The sequence below is a fragment of the Dipodomys ordii genome, unplaced genomic scaffold (assembly GCF_000151885.1).
Source record: "Dipodomys ordii isolate 6190 unplaced genomic scaffold, Dord_2.0 Scaffold2, whole genome shotgun sequence".
In the NCBI taxonomy this organism is placed as follows: Eukaryota; Metazoa; Chordata; class Mammalia; order Rodentia; family Heteromyidae; genus Dipodomys; species Dipodomys ordii.
The window spans coordinates 11,259,997-11,276,292 of record NW_012267218.1 but is presented as its reverse complement, the minus strand read 5'-3'; the positions used below and the strand labels follow the sequence as shown (position 1 = coordinate 11,276,292).

At 43.9% G+C, this 16,296-nt stretch overlaps 1 protein-coding gene across 1 annotated transcript in view; it reads right to left on the bottom strand.

The window, feature by feature from the left end:
- Positions 1-8,739: 8,739 nt before the first annotated feature.
- Positions 8,740-16,296, bottom strand: part of Efcab11 (EF-hand calcium binding domain 11) — a 136,310-nt gene continuing 128,753 nt past the window's right edge. The window contains exon 6 of the mRNA XM_013014213.1: positions 8,740-8,925. Within this exon, the coding sequence (XP_012869667.1) occupies positions 8,844-8,925 (82 nt within the window). The 3' untranslated portion in view covers positions 8,740-8,843. The remainder of the gene's footprint in view (positions 8,926-16,296) is intronic.

Genomic DNA, 16,296 nt, shown 5'->3' with positions numbered 1-16,296 from the left:
AGCGTCCTCAAGAGCTCACACACAAAGCTAGGAGGGCCCAGAAAGGTCCCATTGAGTGGTGGTTAATCAAGGTTTTGAACAATTATGTACTACCTTTGGAAGTTTTTGACATGTTAGCTTTCAGTATACACTTAAATAGTGACAAGGGCTTACATTTCCACCACAGAGACTTTTAGTCAGGTGCTGGTGGCTCACACTTATATTCACAGCTACTCAGGAGGCTGAGATCTGAGGATCACAGTTTGAAGCCAGACCAGGCAGGAAAGTCTGTGAGACTCTTACCTCCAATCAAGTACTCAGAAAAATCTGGAAGTGGTGCTGTGGCTCAAGTGGTAGAGTGTTAGCCTTGAGTATAGAGGCTCAGCCACAGTCCCCAGGCTCTGAGTTCAAGCCACAAAGGCCAACTAAAAAAAAATAAAACAATTAATTAACTTTTAATTTGAGAAGTTACAAAATAATTGTGAGGACAGTGAAGAGAATTCCTTTGTAAGATGTACTAAATTACCCTATTATTAGCACCTTCCATTAGTATGGTAAATTTGCTACAGAGAACAAACTCGTATTGGTACATTAGGATTTACTACAGTCTGTATTTTACTCAGATTTCCTATTTTTACCTCATGGCCCTTTTTCAGTTCTAGGATCTCATCCATCAGATTGAATTTAGTCTTGCTTTTAGCTTCCTCTTGGGATCAAGTTTTCTTGGCTTTTGAGGACCTTAACAATTTGAGGAGTACTTCTCAAGTATTTTGCAGAATATCATTCACTTCTTGGAGAGGTATCTCGGTTGCTTCCAGGTTTTGACAACCAGAATAGTTGCTATAAACATTCATATGCATGTTTTTGTATGGATATGATTTCAAGTTAGCTGGGTAAAATACTTAGGAACTTGAGCTCTATGTCATGCAGTAAAACTACTGTTTATTAAGTTTTGTAAGAGATTGCCAAACTACTTTCCAAATGTTAGACCATGTTGCATTTCTTTAGGTGTGAATGAGGGTAGAAATTACTCCCTGAAACCAGTGAGAGAAAGGAGGAAAAGGAATGTGAAGAGAAGGAGGAGGAGGAGGAGGAGGAGGAGGAAGACGAGGAGGAAGACGAGGAGGAAGAGGAGGAGGAGGAGAACGAAGGACAAGATACATGTCAGCTAACATCACTGACGTAGAACATGTGCAATTGGAGTCTGACAAGACATTCTCTTCACAGATGTGGTAAAAACAGTATTTGAAGAGAAGATGCCTAAGAAGTCCCTATATGTGATCAAAGCTATCAAGTGCTCTGGAATTTTGGTGGTAAGAAGAGAAAAATTCTGCTGAATATATGTTTGGATATCGGCCAAGAAGCAGGTCAGACTGACTCTCAAATGACCCAGTGCATGTAATTCTATTTATGGATATGATACAAGGGAATAAAGGAGGGAGGGAGTAAAAGAGGAAGGGAGGGATAAAATAAGGGAGATATAAAGAAGGAGGAAGGAAGGAAAGAAAAGGGGAAGGGAAGAAGGGGGAAGGAAAGAAAAAGTAAAAAGGAAGGGGAGGGAGGAAGGGAAGGAGAGGCAGAAGGAGAAAGGGGAAAGGATGAGAGAAAGAATAGAGGGAGGGACAGGGAGAAATGAAAGAAAGAATGGAGAATGGGAAGAAGAAAGGGAGGGAGGGGCAGGAAGGAAAGAGGGAAGGAAGGAAGAAAGGAAGGAAGGAAAAAAGGATGGAAGGAAGGAAGGAAGGGAGGAACGGAGGGAGGGAGGGAGGGAAAGAGGTAGGAAAAGATTGGACAAACCATATGCTATGAGCATTGCAAGCTCAGTAGTAAGGAAAACTTGGTAAAGAAATTGATTCAAGCACTATCTCTGACACGTTTGACCCTAGAAAAGTCATTTAAAAATCAAGCTTGGCTTTCTTATTCAAAGTAAAAGAAAATGCCCAAACCGACGTCTGCCTTACAGTGACTGTTGCTATGACAATATTTGTAATATATTTCTAGCCCCTTGGTCAAGTTCTTTTTCCTCATAAATTTAATATTATTGCAATTGCTCTTACTGAAGTCACATATTTTAGCCAACTTAACTGTTTTACTCTGAGTTTTCTTTTTCAAGGATCAATAAAGCATAACCTAGGGAATATGTTTGAATTTCAGTTTATGTTTTCATGCAAATTAACCTGATTTTGTCTGAAAATTTTTTTAAATTCACATTTCTGAGTTATTTACTTTATCAGCTTAACCTAAGAGAAATTTAGATTGGGCACTCTATATTTGATTATGGTAAAATGTGTAGGTGACTTTTCAATCCATGTGGCCAATACATTTTCAAGTTCTATCATAAGTCAGGTTGCTTTGTAAGCTGATTAACCCTCAGGCCACTGAATTGAAGTCTATGGGTTTTATTTTAACTGCCGGACTTCACAGTTCCAAATAAATTCTTCAAAAGTTACAGGCTAAGCAAAGGTTGTTAAGGAGTTTATTTTTATGAATCTGAAGTTCCAAGTGTATACGTATAGTGAGCATCAAGCTGAAGGATCGGTGGAGAGTGTTTAGAATTTCTGTGCCTGAGTACTTCCTGCTGATAACGAAGGCCTCTTCAAAGATGGCTCTGTTATTCAGACATTTCTAGAACTCAGTGTCTTCAAATAGGGCTTGTAAGAGCCTGTAGCATATTTTAATCTTTTGTCTTTTGAAGTTGGCTTTGAGTAGGAAGGAGCTTGATTTCTGGCTCAGGTGGTAAGACTATGTTTAGCTTTGTTAAGAGACTGCTAAACTCTTTTTCAAAGGCTGGGCCATTTCCCACTTCCTTAGGTGTGAATGAGAGTAGAAAATACCCACTGGAACCAGTAAAAGGAGGAAGAGGAAGAGGAGGAGAAAGAGAACAGAGAATGAGGCACATGTCAGCTCACATCATTGATCCAACACATGCAACTGGAGTCTGACAAGGACATTCTTTTCGCAGATGTGGTAGAAGAAGTGTCTGAAAAGAAAATGGCCAAGGAGTCTCCATGTGTGATGAAAGGAAGTTTGGGTAATTTCTGGTGGTGTGTTGGATGAAACCAATGATTGCTACCCACCATGTGACTGAGGGTTGGTCCATGAACGTGGGTAAAGCAATCTGCCTTGCTATCCCAAGGCAAGTGGGAAATGCAGACAGCTGTCATCGTTGAGGAAGAAGGATCTGTCTGTGAGCACGCTGGCAGGTTTGAATCATCACCCCTCATACCCGTCAATCCCCATCCTCGTCACCATCAGCCCCAGCACTGGGCCTGAACTAAGATCTCTGAGCCAGTTTCTTTTATTAAAAAGAAAAAGGGAAAGAAGAATGGCAAATATTTCTCTCGCTAGTTTTGAGAATAAAATAAATATAAAAAAGATCCAGCATCATTAGTCTCCCTCCCACCCACCCCTTCGCATCTTGAGGAGACAACTAGGAATGGAAAAGCTTCATCAGGATGAGGTGGTCCAATATGTCATCTAAAATACATGTTCTTTTTTGCATGAATGCATCTTCGTATTATCTCCTCAGCTCTTCATTCTAAGGCTGTTCCTTTTCTGCCTGCCATTGTGGTGCACGTGTCTCTCTTGGTTGTGTGGTAAGACAGAGGTAGTTGTGAAGGACACTGGTAAGGTAAATTGACCTCCCATTGTAGAGGGTTTGGGGCTGGCCTGTTAGAGCTTTAGACATTAGCCAATAGAAAAGGGAGTTGCTGAGAGCTTTTGAGCAGAGAGGAGTAATTTTGTCAGTGCTCTGTAAAGATGAAAGTTTCTTGATACCAGAGCCTGCTTCTTACTCACTCACACATCTACTCATCTTTGGATACACGAATAAAGAGGAGAGAAGCAATGAGTCTTTATGCAAAAAAAAAAAAAAAAGACTGGATAGAAGGGCTGGAAGGGAAAGGAGGATGCTGGCCAAAATATCTGGATGCAATGGAGGAGAAGGTTGTGAATGTTTTACTGGGGCAGGCTCAGAGGGATTTGGTGAATGGCTGCATGTCAGCTGAGGAAGATGAAGACGTGAAAAGACTTGGAGGCTGCTGGCTCGGATGATAGTCTGGGGTGAGAGTGGGGTGGGGGATGGGGTGGATGGAGAGATTGCCACGATGAGAAATAGAAAACACAGAATAGGAAGCCAGTTTTGAAAATGAGAGGAGCCATGTGTCTTTGGACTTTAGTTCAGTGAGTTTGTACTGAGGTGGAGATACCTGATGGCCAGATGAACAGGCAGGCCTGGAGTTGAACAGAGGTCAAGATCAAAGGCACAGACTTGTCTGTGGAGTCCTATCAATCAGAGCAATCGCTGAAGTCTCGGCTGAGTGAAATCATCTTTGGAAGAATGTGTTGGAAAATACCAACAACCACTTATGAGGTCGTTGGGGGACAGGACACTGGAAAAGATGGGAGGAGAAAGGGACACAGAAATGCTACACTAGACCCATGCCACAGAGGTTGAAAGGATTCCAGAGGTGCAGCTGTCCGCTCGAACTCAGGAGAAAGCAGCGATGAGGCCTGAGGTGGGCTGGTGGGTTGAGGCCATTACTAGCTTACAGCTAGCACAGGGAAGGCAGTGCTGAATCACGGTGAGGGGACAGAGGCAGGGGACACGGCAGCTTTAGCTTCCTCTGCCACCTGCAATGGCTCCTTCCTGGTCTCTAGACGACTCTTCAGTGCAGCCCTGGTAAAGGTTAATGTCACGGAGGACTCTGCCTTTGGCTGTATGTGCCCCCACAGAGGATTCTCTTGGTTTCAAATGACAGAAAGCAACTGCAGCTGGCTAGAGCAGAAAGATTTATTGGACGGATGAAGGGGTTACCTTGCAGGACCCCAAGGGTTATGCCTGGGACGTGTACAGAAGCTTCCATAAGAACCCCAGGACCACAAGGCTACTCTATCTCCTCGCTTGCTCCTTTCTCACCATCTATTGTTTCTCTGTGCTCTCATCGCAAACCAGCTGCCTTGGATCTCCAGGCTACATGGCAGAGAGCATGTCTACCACTTGCTCCTGAGTCAGGTTCCTTGCTCAGCCAGACATGCAGAGCAGTCTGTTTGTGCCAGGGTCTTCTATCCACTTGCTAGGCAGAGGCTCTACTATATGAGCCACACCTTCATCCCATTTTGACATGGTATTTTTGTGTGTGTGTGGGGAAGTTGGTGGGGCTTGAACTCTGGGCCTGGGCACTGGCAAGGCGAGCACTCTAGCACTTGACCCACAGCACCACTTCTGGTTCTCTGGTGGTTAATTGAATAAGAGTCTCATGGACTTTCCTGCCCAGGCTGGCTTTGAACCACGATCCTCAGATGTCAGCCTCTTGAGTAGCCAGGATTATAGGCATGAGCCACTGGTGCTGGGCTGCCTTTTTTTTTGGTCTGTCGTGGGTCTTGGGCGCTGTCTCTGTGCTCCTTCAGCTCAAAGTGAGTGCTCTACAGTTTGAGCCATAGCACCACTTCCAGTTTTCTAGTGGTTTATTGGCGATAAGAGTCTCATGGACTTTCCTTCCCAGGCTGGCTTTGAACTGTGATCCTCAGATCTCAGCCTCCTGAGTAGCTAGGATTACAGGCATGAGCCACTGGTGCCTGGCTTTGCCATGGTTATTTTTGAGATTAGGGTCTTACTTTTTGCCTGGACCACAATCTTACAACTTACACTTTTCATGTTGGCTGGGGAAAGGCACATGTCACAATGTCCAGCTTGCTCATACTCTCTCTTTTCCTCTTCCTTCCTTCCTTCCTCTTTTTCTTTCCTTCCTTCCTTCCTTCTTTCTTTGTTTCTTTTCTTCCTTCCTCCTTCCTTTCTTTTCTTTTTTGTTAAAATCCTTTTGGGGGTGGGGTGGGGAGAGGCTGGGTTGGCCTTAAACTGTGATCCTTCTGATCTGTGCCTCCTGAGACGCCAAGGTTTAGACTTGAATCACCATGCCCAGCCTCACTGACCTTGAGTAGAATAGATGCTCATTCTTGGAACCATTCAACTAAGGTCTGACTAACAAGGTCACAATGAACAGAAAACAGCCTGAAGACTGGCAACTGGGATCTGAGAGTGAGAAGCGGTGGAAAGAGCTTGTGGATTATGGACTGTGCGTAGGGAAAGAGAGGAGAGGAAGGAGGCAGGGGCAGTGCTTTGCTTTTCCTCTTCATGCCTTTGTTTGAGAACCTGAATCTTCCTAAGCAGCAAATCCCAAGCGTCCTCTCCCTTCTCCGTGAGGTACCAGCTGTGTTTTCTTCTAAGAAAGAAATGGGATGGCTGCCTGGGTCTACAACCGGCCCTGGCACACCTGGATGAGTCCTCAGTGGCCAGGTCCATGTTGTGTAGGTGAATTATAGTGGACTGATCCGAAGGCCCAACACAGCCTCTCTGGGGGTCTCTAGACTTGGAGCAGGACAAGCCATGGGCCAGTCCCCTAGGGTAGTGGGCGTCTGTCGGTGAGTGTGGAAGGAAGTCTGCAGGCGCTGCAGCTGTTGGCTCCTGAAATCTTGCCTTCTCTCTGTTAGGTTCCATCACATGGAAACATAGCCATGTTTTCTAACAAATTCTCTTGTGGTCTAAGGTAGTCTGGGTGGTTTTCTGTCATGGAGAACAAAGCGTCTTGCCTGGTCGGGGGTCAAGGGGGTCGCCCAGAGCATCCAGCCTTGCGTCTGCCTCCCACATCCACTGTGGGAGAAGACCCCGTGTCTCCCCCTTCCTACCCATACCTCCTGGGAGCAATGAAACTGAGTATTGCAATTCCAGCACTGGCTCGAAGAATGACACTTTATTAGCATGCTCTGCAATATTTTGTAGTTAAAAAAATCTGAAATCTACCCGAGTTGTGAAATGGTAACTCATCTGAACCATACCTTAAGAATGACAATAAAATTATATTTAAAAGAAAAATCTAGGGGCTGGGAAGGTGGCTCAGTGGTAGAGCGCTTGCCTTGCATGCATGAGGCCCTGGGTTCGATTCCTCAGCACCACATACACAGAAAAAGCTGGAAGTGGCGCTGTGGCTCAAGTGGTAGAGCGCTAGCCTTGAGCTAAAGAGCTGAGGGACAGCGCCCAGGCCGAGTTCAAAGACTGACAAAGTTGAAAGAAAGAAAGGAAGGAAGGAAGAAAGAAAGAAAGAAAGAAAGAAAGAAAGAAAGAAAGGTCTAAAATCTGTCATTTCAGTCTTAAGACTCAATGACTTAATTATTCACTTTATGATGGAAATACTTGCTGAATTAAATCCTACCCAAAATCAGAAAAGGCATTCCATCAGAGGGAACAATTTGTACCAAAAAACCCCCACATAGGTTAACTTAATGATATCATTAATTCATTTTGTGTTTGCAATAATATTTCATCTTCAAGGCTTAATGATTTTTAGTGTTTCTTCAGCTTAGATTGAGTTCAGTTTATTAATATTTGAATATACTCCCATTTTTAAACCAACTTCTAATGTGGGAATAATTTTAAGTATTTATAGGAAAACTGTGAAATTAGTATAGACAATTCTCTACTTTTCACTCAGTCTTTCCTATTGCAGACATTTTATATGGGTGAAGTATATTGTCACATTGACGAACCATTATCAAGACCTCTTGGAGCTCAATTCTTGCACTGGCTCTACCTTATGTCTCCTTTGTACTCCAGGACACCAAATTACATTTAATTGTTTTATCTCCTTGGACTCCTCTGGCTTATCACAGTTTAAAACTTTATTAAAGCTATCATCTGCTAATAATCTCTATGAGAACAGAACTTGCTTAATATTTCTGTTTTACACATTTACATTCTACTTGACCTTTAAATGCTTAATACTTTAAAGTATGAATTATAGCAAAGATTGTTTCACAAATGTTGTTAAACGTTGTGAATGGCGAGCTGAACCCTGTATGAATGTTGATACTAGTATCCTGGAATAATTTTAAATAAATGCCCCATGTCCAGTACAGCTATCACTGGGGCTTACAGGGTCTGCAAGGCGCAGAGATCTGAATCTCAAGATGGATGGCGGAGGTTGTGGAGAGCTTGAATCATGTTTGATGGCAGAACATACCAAAAACCAGAAATGTGCATCCCAGGCATTCTGTTTCTCAGAAAAAACCCAGGCCAGGCCAGGCCTTATAGCGTTCTACAAATGCATCTTCTGCCCTCTAGGACCTCTGCTACATCCTGGTGTCTTTGTCTTGTTTATCCAATCCTCTGCACCTAATGTATGGTCATGTTTTGAACTCTCAGTACATTTTCTTAGAGAACTTCAGTCTTTGTTTTCCCAACACTTTGCTCAATGCTTGAACACAGTAAGCAATAACAGGAAGAATGTTTTTCCTTTTCAACCAAAGTTGAATATGTTACTGGCAGGATGAAGGGTGCCCCCCGCCCCCTTTGGAGCTGATGAGCACCAGGGATCTAGGTGGCTAGCGAGGACTAGGAAATGAGGCAAGTGGAGCTCTCTACTCTACAGTGTGTGTGTGTGGGGGGGGGTGAGGGTGACAAAAAGCAGAGTTCTCCTGATGTCTAGGATTCTGAGACCAAGAATACAATTGGCTTTCAAAAACTTGAAGTCATCCTGGCTATTCAGGAGGCTGAGATCTGAGGGTTGTAGTTTGAAGCCAGTCCAGGTAGAAAAGTCCCTATGAGACTCTTATCTCCAATAAATCACTCAAAAACAGGAAGTGGTGCTGTGGCTTAAGTGGTAGAGCACTAGCCTAGAGTACAAAGAGGCTCAGGTACAGTACTTGAGTTCAAGCTCCACAACCAACAAAAACAAAAACACCCCCCCCACACACAAAAAAAAGTTGAAGAATTTAATCACACGTTTATGGCATCACATTGTGAGCAGAGCAGTCTGTTTGACCGTCAATCTATGGATAACCTCACAAATGCCCACCCTAGTTCACAAATGTTAGGATTCACTTTGTCCATAGTTCATGGCGTATTCAAAGTCTCTGAAGCTGACATGACCGTCTGAGTCTCGATCCGCCTCCCTGAAACATGGAACAGAAAAATATTTACACATTATCCTCATCAGTGATTTCACATCAAGAGCACACTAGAATCTTCATCTGCATGTTTCTTTTTTTTTTTTTTATTGTGAAACTACTGTATAGAGGGGTTACAATTACATGGGCAAGATAATGAGTACATTTCTTATCAAGCATTGTAGGCTCCTCCTTTGTTTCCCCTTCCCATCCTCCCCCCACCCCCCCACCGAACCCTCCTCCCCACCCCACCAAAGTTGTAAAGTTCGTTTTTGGCATAATGACTTGTACGTCTCATTGTTGCAGTGGGTCCACCTGTATCCCTATTTAAACGATTTGTTTTTTTCCTTCCCCTCCACAAATTATAACAACATCAAATACAGTGAAAGCAGGGGTTATACCGTGTGGGAGGGACATACAAAGCAACAAAGAAATAATCTTATAAATGTGTTAGAAACAATCACATGAAAGAAAAAAACATTTGAATACATATCTTAGGGTTCATTTCCCTAACTTATCTAACCTTTTCTGCTTGACTCAGACATATATACTAGTTATTGCAAATAAGGGAAACCATGGGACCTATGTTTCTTTGGGCCTGGCTTACTTCACTTAATGTAATTTTTTCCAAGTCTTTCCATTTCCTAACAAATGGGGCAATGTCATTCTTTCTGATGGAGGCATAGAATTCCATTGTGTATATATACCACATTTTCTTGGTCCATTCATCTACTGAGGGGCATCTGGGTTGGTTCCATATCTTAGCTATGGTAAATAAGGCTGCAATAAACATAGTCGTACTGGTAGCTTTAGTGTGGTCTTATTTGTGAACATTTGGGTAAATGCCCAAATCATCTGCATGTTTCTGTGTGAGACAGAAACCTATCTTTTGTCTACATTGAGAATAAATATAAGCTGGAGTCATTATTGAAATATACAGAAATAATACTCTAAATTTATTTAGAGATGAAGCCAATTGTATATATTATACAAGGAAAGGAGAAATAATTGTTTCTCTAGTTGTTCTGCACTTATCTATGACAAAACATACACACACACACACACACACATTTAATCAGAGAAATACGCCATAAACAAATAAGAAATAAGCCAGGCACTGGTGACTCACTCCTGTAATCCTAACTACTCAGGAGGCTGAGATTTGATGATTGTGGTCCCAAAACTGCCAAAGCAGACAAATCTGTGAGACTCTTATCTCCAATTATTCAGCAAAATGCCAGAACTAGAGGTATGGCTTGAATGAGAGAGTGCCAGCCTTGAGTGAAAAAGCTAAGTAAGGCCACAAGGTCCTGAGTTCAAGTTCCAATACAGAAGACAGACAGACAGACACACAAACCCACACACAAACATAGTGCATCTGAAAGGAGAAAGAAAAACTCATGGGTAGTGGTCCAGATTCCTCTAGGAGGACATTCTAAAACAATGTATAACAACATACCTTCGATAGAGCTTCTGTGGTTGAGGTAAATTACATTCTGTGGCAGCAACAAATAGCATCGGCCATGACACAGGACTTTTGAAAGCAAAGACCAGCCCAAGCAAGAGAGCCACTAATCACAGTAATAGTTTTAAAGCAGGCTTTTAAAATATTGAATTCTAAAATAAACTTTCTGAATATTTCATGCCAAAGGCTCTGAAGTCTGTAATGGTGCTGGCTAAGAGTGATGATTATTTTTCATTTCTTTTGAAGTAGAGAAAAACCCCTACTTCTCTGCTCCAGGGCAAAACCATGTTGCAGTGTGTTCGAGTAAAACGATTGTAGACTAAAGGGGTCATTATTCTTGTTACTTCCTTTGGTGAAATATACATGATGATTTCATGCTATATCTTAAGGATAGCATGTCAGATCTCTTCTAACGGATTAGAAATAATCACTATCACACATTACTGACTGCAGAATATAAATCATCCCTTTTATAAAATTAGTGAGATGAAGGTTCTTAATATTGCCTAAGTATTTTCTTCCCAAGGAATCGGATTAGATAAATGGCCTTTTTCTTCTTTCTACTCCGAATTCGTAAGGTTGAACTATCAATTTCAGAGGGTGAGTCAAATGAATATCCTAGAAAAAGTGATGTTTCAAATAAACTGCTTCTGAGAACTTTCTGGGTTTTTTTTTGTTTTTGTTTTTTTTTGAGGCACTGAGTGTTTGCAGAGAAGGGACTCCGATGTCTTGTTTTCTCTGTAAATAATCTCTGTTGTCATCGTATTTAGCTCAAATTTTAGATCCGATTCAGCTTGCTTGGCTTATCCAAGTTCCAATCAGAAAATAGGCACAGTATGCCCAAGAAAGGATCCAAAGGGGGCAGCTCATGTATATGACCTGGTGTGGCTTTACACTGACGTCATGCAGAGTGGGATGTCTTATTTATATGAGGAAGGAAATACACTGAAATCGTTTATGACTTGTGACTTTTCTTCCCAGACATGAGCAGATCTGGTCAGGTAAAGAAGAAACTCAAGTCTCAGGGCTATAATTGTAAAAGCAAAAAAAAAGGTGGTTTTTAGACAGAAATATGCCGTGAGGATTTCACAGCACCCACACTGTCACAGAAAGAAAGGGAGGAACAGATGTGGCTAGTGGGCAGAGCTGGAGGTGTGGAGATGAGCACAGGAAGATGGTGACATTAGGTAAACAGGAAGTGGCTCATCGTTTCTGTTTACACAGTCCAAGAATGGTAGCCATGTGCAATCAGTGCCAAAACACTCTGCTACTCTTCACTCCCCGACCTGCCGCACCCCCCAGCTCCAGGAGGGTGTTCCCACCTCTAAACCTGTGGCAGGCAACAGCATGCATGACTCTGGGGAAATAGATGATAATATTAGGAAAATTCTATCCATTCCCAAGAGGTTCAGGGAATTGAAGAAAGTGAATCCTGTCTACAGAGTCTTAAAAAAAAAAAAAAAAGTAGTAGTGAGATAAAACCCAGAGAAGACACCACCCTTGCCTATCAGGAATCTCAGACTCTGTCTCCCTACTCACCTACACTTGCCAAACACAGACTAGGGACAGGAGACATCTGCTGACATCTGAAATGTGGTCATGGGCTGGGCCTGATGACTCATATATGTAACCATAGCTTCTTGGGAGGCTAAGATCAGGAGGATCATGGTTCAAGGCTAGCCTGGGCAGAGTTCTTAATATCCCATCAACAATAATGACAACAACTATAACAACAAACCTGGGCATGGTGGTACATGTCTGTCATCCTAGCTACAGGGGAGGGGGAAAGTAGGAGGATCACAGTCTAGGTTGGCCTGGGAGAAAGTGAGACCTGATTTGGAAATAATATGGCCATTAACAATAAAAACTGCTTTCTAAAAATGTAGCCTCCCTTCCTCCCCATTCAAGTTAAAGGTGTTTTTTGTTTGTTTGTTTTTGAGACACATAAGAGAGACCTGGAACTGGCTCTGGGGAGTAGGGTCTCCAAAGTCCTGTCCATTCCAGGTAATGCAGTATGAACAAGCGAGGAAGGGAACAGGAGGAGCCCCGCTGTAACACCCCAGGGTTCTGACTGACTGCTCCATGTTCTGGGTCTGCAGAGCTGCATGTGCTGTGCATTACGGCCTCCCCAAGCCTAGACCCCGGGCCGCGACCGGCACACACACCATGGGGAGATGGTGAGCTTGGGGTATCTTATTGTCAGGGGCTGAGGCCTGATTTAGAGATTTTTTTTTTCTTTTCTGAGCAGAAGCAGAAGAGAACAAGAAAAGCAGGTGGGAAGCAAATGGTACCACCAGCCACCAAGGAAGAACTGAAGAGCCACAAACCCTCTAGGAAAGTGTGAGGAGCTTGAAAAGAGAACCCCGCAGAGTGTGGACTGGGGGTTCCAGGCAGCACTGGGTGAGCCAGCCAGGGCAGGAAGCCCTTGGCTGACACTTGAGATACCCCGAGAATTTCAGTCGGGACTAGACAATCCGTTCCGCTCAATTCCTGCAGGTTTTCTATCTGTGAAAATACAAACATTTCCAGACCCATTGTCCTCAAAAGTAGTTCTGGTTACTATGACGAGTACAAGGGGAATGGGTTTTTTTTTTTCTCTTTTCATCTGACTTATTGAACAAGGCCATTTTCTCTTCCTGGTGATGGGTGCTGCGTGGGGTTCAACAGCCCTGGTTCCATTCTGCCCAGTGACTCCACGCTGGCAGCCCCTCAGGAAGCCACGCCCACAGCATTCCCTCCCTGTGAGGCTCTGGGGGTGAGGGGGGGCAGCGATTGCTTTACTTAAATGGTGAGCTATTCTCCCAAGCAGTAACTGTTTCTTGTAGGAGAAGATTTCAATCAGAACAATTTTCTTAGAATGTTCCAGAAATACTTACTTCTTGGAAGGTAGTTTTTTGTTGTAAAATCATTTGCAACACATGGCCAGGATTCCAAAGGCAGAGAGAAACATATTAGCTTTTGGTGGGGTGTAGGGGCTCAACTCTATACTCCTACCTATTTGGGAGGCAGAGATGGGTGGGGGGGGGAGGGAATCATGGTTTGAGGCTACCCTGGATAGAAAAGCTGGTGAGAGTCCAGCTCATTCAATAGTGGGTAGAGCAGAACGGGTCTATCATCCCAGCTCTGAGACAAGTACAATGTCTGGGTGTAGGGGTGCATGTTTGTCATCCCCAACAACCCAAGGAAATCCAAGTAGGATATTCACAGACCACGCTGGCCTGGACACAGAGTGAGACCATACCTTGAAAACAGTCAGTAAAAAATGGGACAGGAGGAGTGGCTCAAGTTAATAGAGCATCTGCCTAGCAACTGTGAGATCCTGAGTTCAGTCCCCAGTACTAATGAGAGAGGAGAGGAGAGACATGAGAGGAGAGAGAGAGAAGAAGAGGAAAATAGCTTATAGATTTTATTCAGTCCCCAGTACAGACGAGAGAGAGAATGAGAGAGGAAAGAGATGAGAGGAGAAAGAAATACCATTTTCAAGTGGAAACAAGAATGCAAGTTGGCATCTATCTACACTGTAATTGCAAGACTAGGCAACATGGATGGTCATCTGGGCATAAGTTGAAGGTTATCTGTCAGAGGGGACAGAGATGGTTGGGTTATGGAGAATTCTGTCTTCATATGACAGATTTCCTCTTTTAGTCTGAATTTCCCAAACAAGTGGCTTTGTTTCACACAGTCTAAATCCTCAACAGCTAGAGCAGGGGCTCCCAGCCTGAGCAGGCTTGAGGGAGGCCGAAGGGCTGCCCGGTGCACGGTCGGGTATTTAGCCGCTAGATGGCAGTAGCACCTCTCCTGCCCTCTACCCTCTGTGACAGCCAAAAATGTCTCCAGAAATTGCCAGGTGTGTCCTGGGGGGACCAGACCACCCCTAAGAACTACTGAGCCAGAGGAGCCATGGTCTGAGGCAAGCCTTGGGTATATTCTAGTAAAAAAAAATATATTTTTTTCTTTAAAAGACTTTAAAGATAAGAAACTTCCAGGGTGCCTAGGGCGCACGTTTTGCTGGATGGATTATGCAGATAATCATCCTTGCACCTTGCCTGGGCAACAGCGAAGCTTTTTCATTGAGCTTGCTGCGTCTCGGTCAGTACCACGCACCTGTGTGTCCCAGCAGACAGACTGACAGACAGTAACTCTGATGAGTTGCTGGCATGGTCACACAGTGGGTTGAAGAGCCGACACTGTTTGAGTCACCCGATGCATTAAGAAGAAGCTAATGGGGGGAGGCGATGATGTCAATGAGAAGTTTTGCTAGAGGGATTTTTGTAGTGGGGAAAAGAGAGAGAGAAAAAAGAATCTCTTTCTCATTCCTACCTAGAGTCATTTCAAAGAAAATAAGCCGCCATTGTAAGGGCAAAGTGATTTTAAAAAAAGAAGAGTAAAAATCACCCCACAAGGAAGGGGACCAAGGGCACTCAGGACAGCACCCCATGTGCAGCCTTGTCTCCCACAGAGGGGCCCGCTGCCCTCTGCACTGCCAGCCCCTCCCCTGTGCTGATGGGCGTCTACAGCAACACACTTGCTTACGTGTCTATTAACTTTTACCATCTGAGAGACGCGGGCTGAGAAGAGCCATTCAGCTTCTCAGGGACGATGGGAGATGCCGAGTTTGCCTTTCCCGGTGGTGAAGGAGCGCCCTTTCCTCTGCATCGGGCTTCCTCTGTGAGCATCGCATACACTCTACCACCAAACTGGACCTCAGCCACTGCTGAGAGCTCCTGCTTGGCCACATCTTGTGCCAACTCGTTTATTATCTTTATTTTATTTAGTTATTTTGGTGTTGAGACTGAAGCTTGAACCCAGGGCATGGATGCTGTCCCTTTGCATTCAAGACTGGCACTCTACCACCCGAGCCACACTTCTGCTCCTGGCTTGTTGGTGGTTGATTGGAGATAAGTGTCTCCCAGACTTTTCTACCTGGGCTGGCTTTGAACTGTGATCCTCCAATCTCAGCCTCCTGAGTAGCCAGGATTACAGCTATGAGCCAATGGCACTAGGCTCATATTATCTTTCAACAGTTGTACAAAGGGGTTTCATCAACATATCAATTTATGATTACAATGTATCATCGTTCCTCCCAATCTCTCTCAATCCCACCCACCCCTCGAGTTACATCAACTTACGCTGTTTTCCCAGGAACATGCTCTTACACATTCTCATTCTCTCCCTCTCCCTCTCCCTCCCCCCATCTCTCTCAAAGTAAAGAAAAAGAAGACATTAAGACCCCAGAGGGCAACCTTTGACCAACAAGGTAGTGATTCAGTGGGTAATTGCTTTCTCCGTCTGCCCCTCAGGCAGACAGCTCTGCCTTCGTTCTTTTTTGGCTCAGTGCAGGTTCTGATGGCTCAAACTCCAGTTGCTCATAGCTGTAATAAACTTGATAGCAGATACTTGAATTGATTCCCCCCCCGCCCCCCCCCCCGCCATTCTCTGTTTCACACAAGTCCTCATCACTGGCTCTGTTGCCAAGAGGAACCCAGGTTAAAACACAGTGGAAAGTTTATTCTGAGAGATGAGGTTCACACGGAGAATTTAAATAGCCACCAGCAACAGTACGTCACACCGTATTCTCGTTCAGTTAACAGGGATCTCACTATCTGAAATAGATCAGAGTCTTCAGCTATTCGAGAAATGCTTTTTAAAGCAAGTTAAAACATTGTCTTTAAGAAGAATGTTGGAGCTGGGCACTGGTGGCTCATGCCTGCAATCCTAACTACTTAGGAGGCTGAGATCTGACGACTGTGGTTTGAAGCCAGCTCATCAAGGAAAGTCTGAGAAACTCTTCTATCTTCCAATTAACCACCAAGAAGCCAGAAGTAGAGCTGTGGCTCAAATAGTAGAGTTCCAGCCTTCAGTGGAAAAAGCTAAGGGTCAACACCCAGGCCCTGAGTTCTTGAATCCACCTC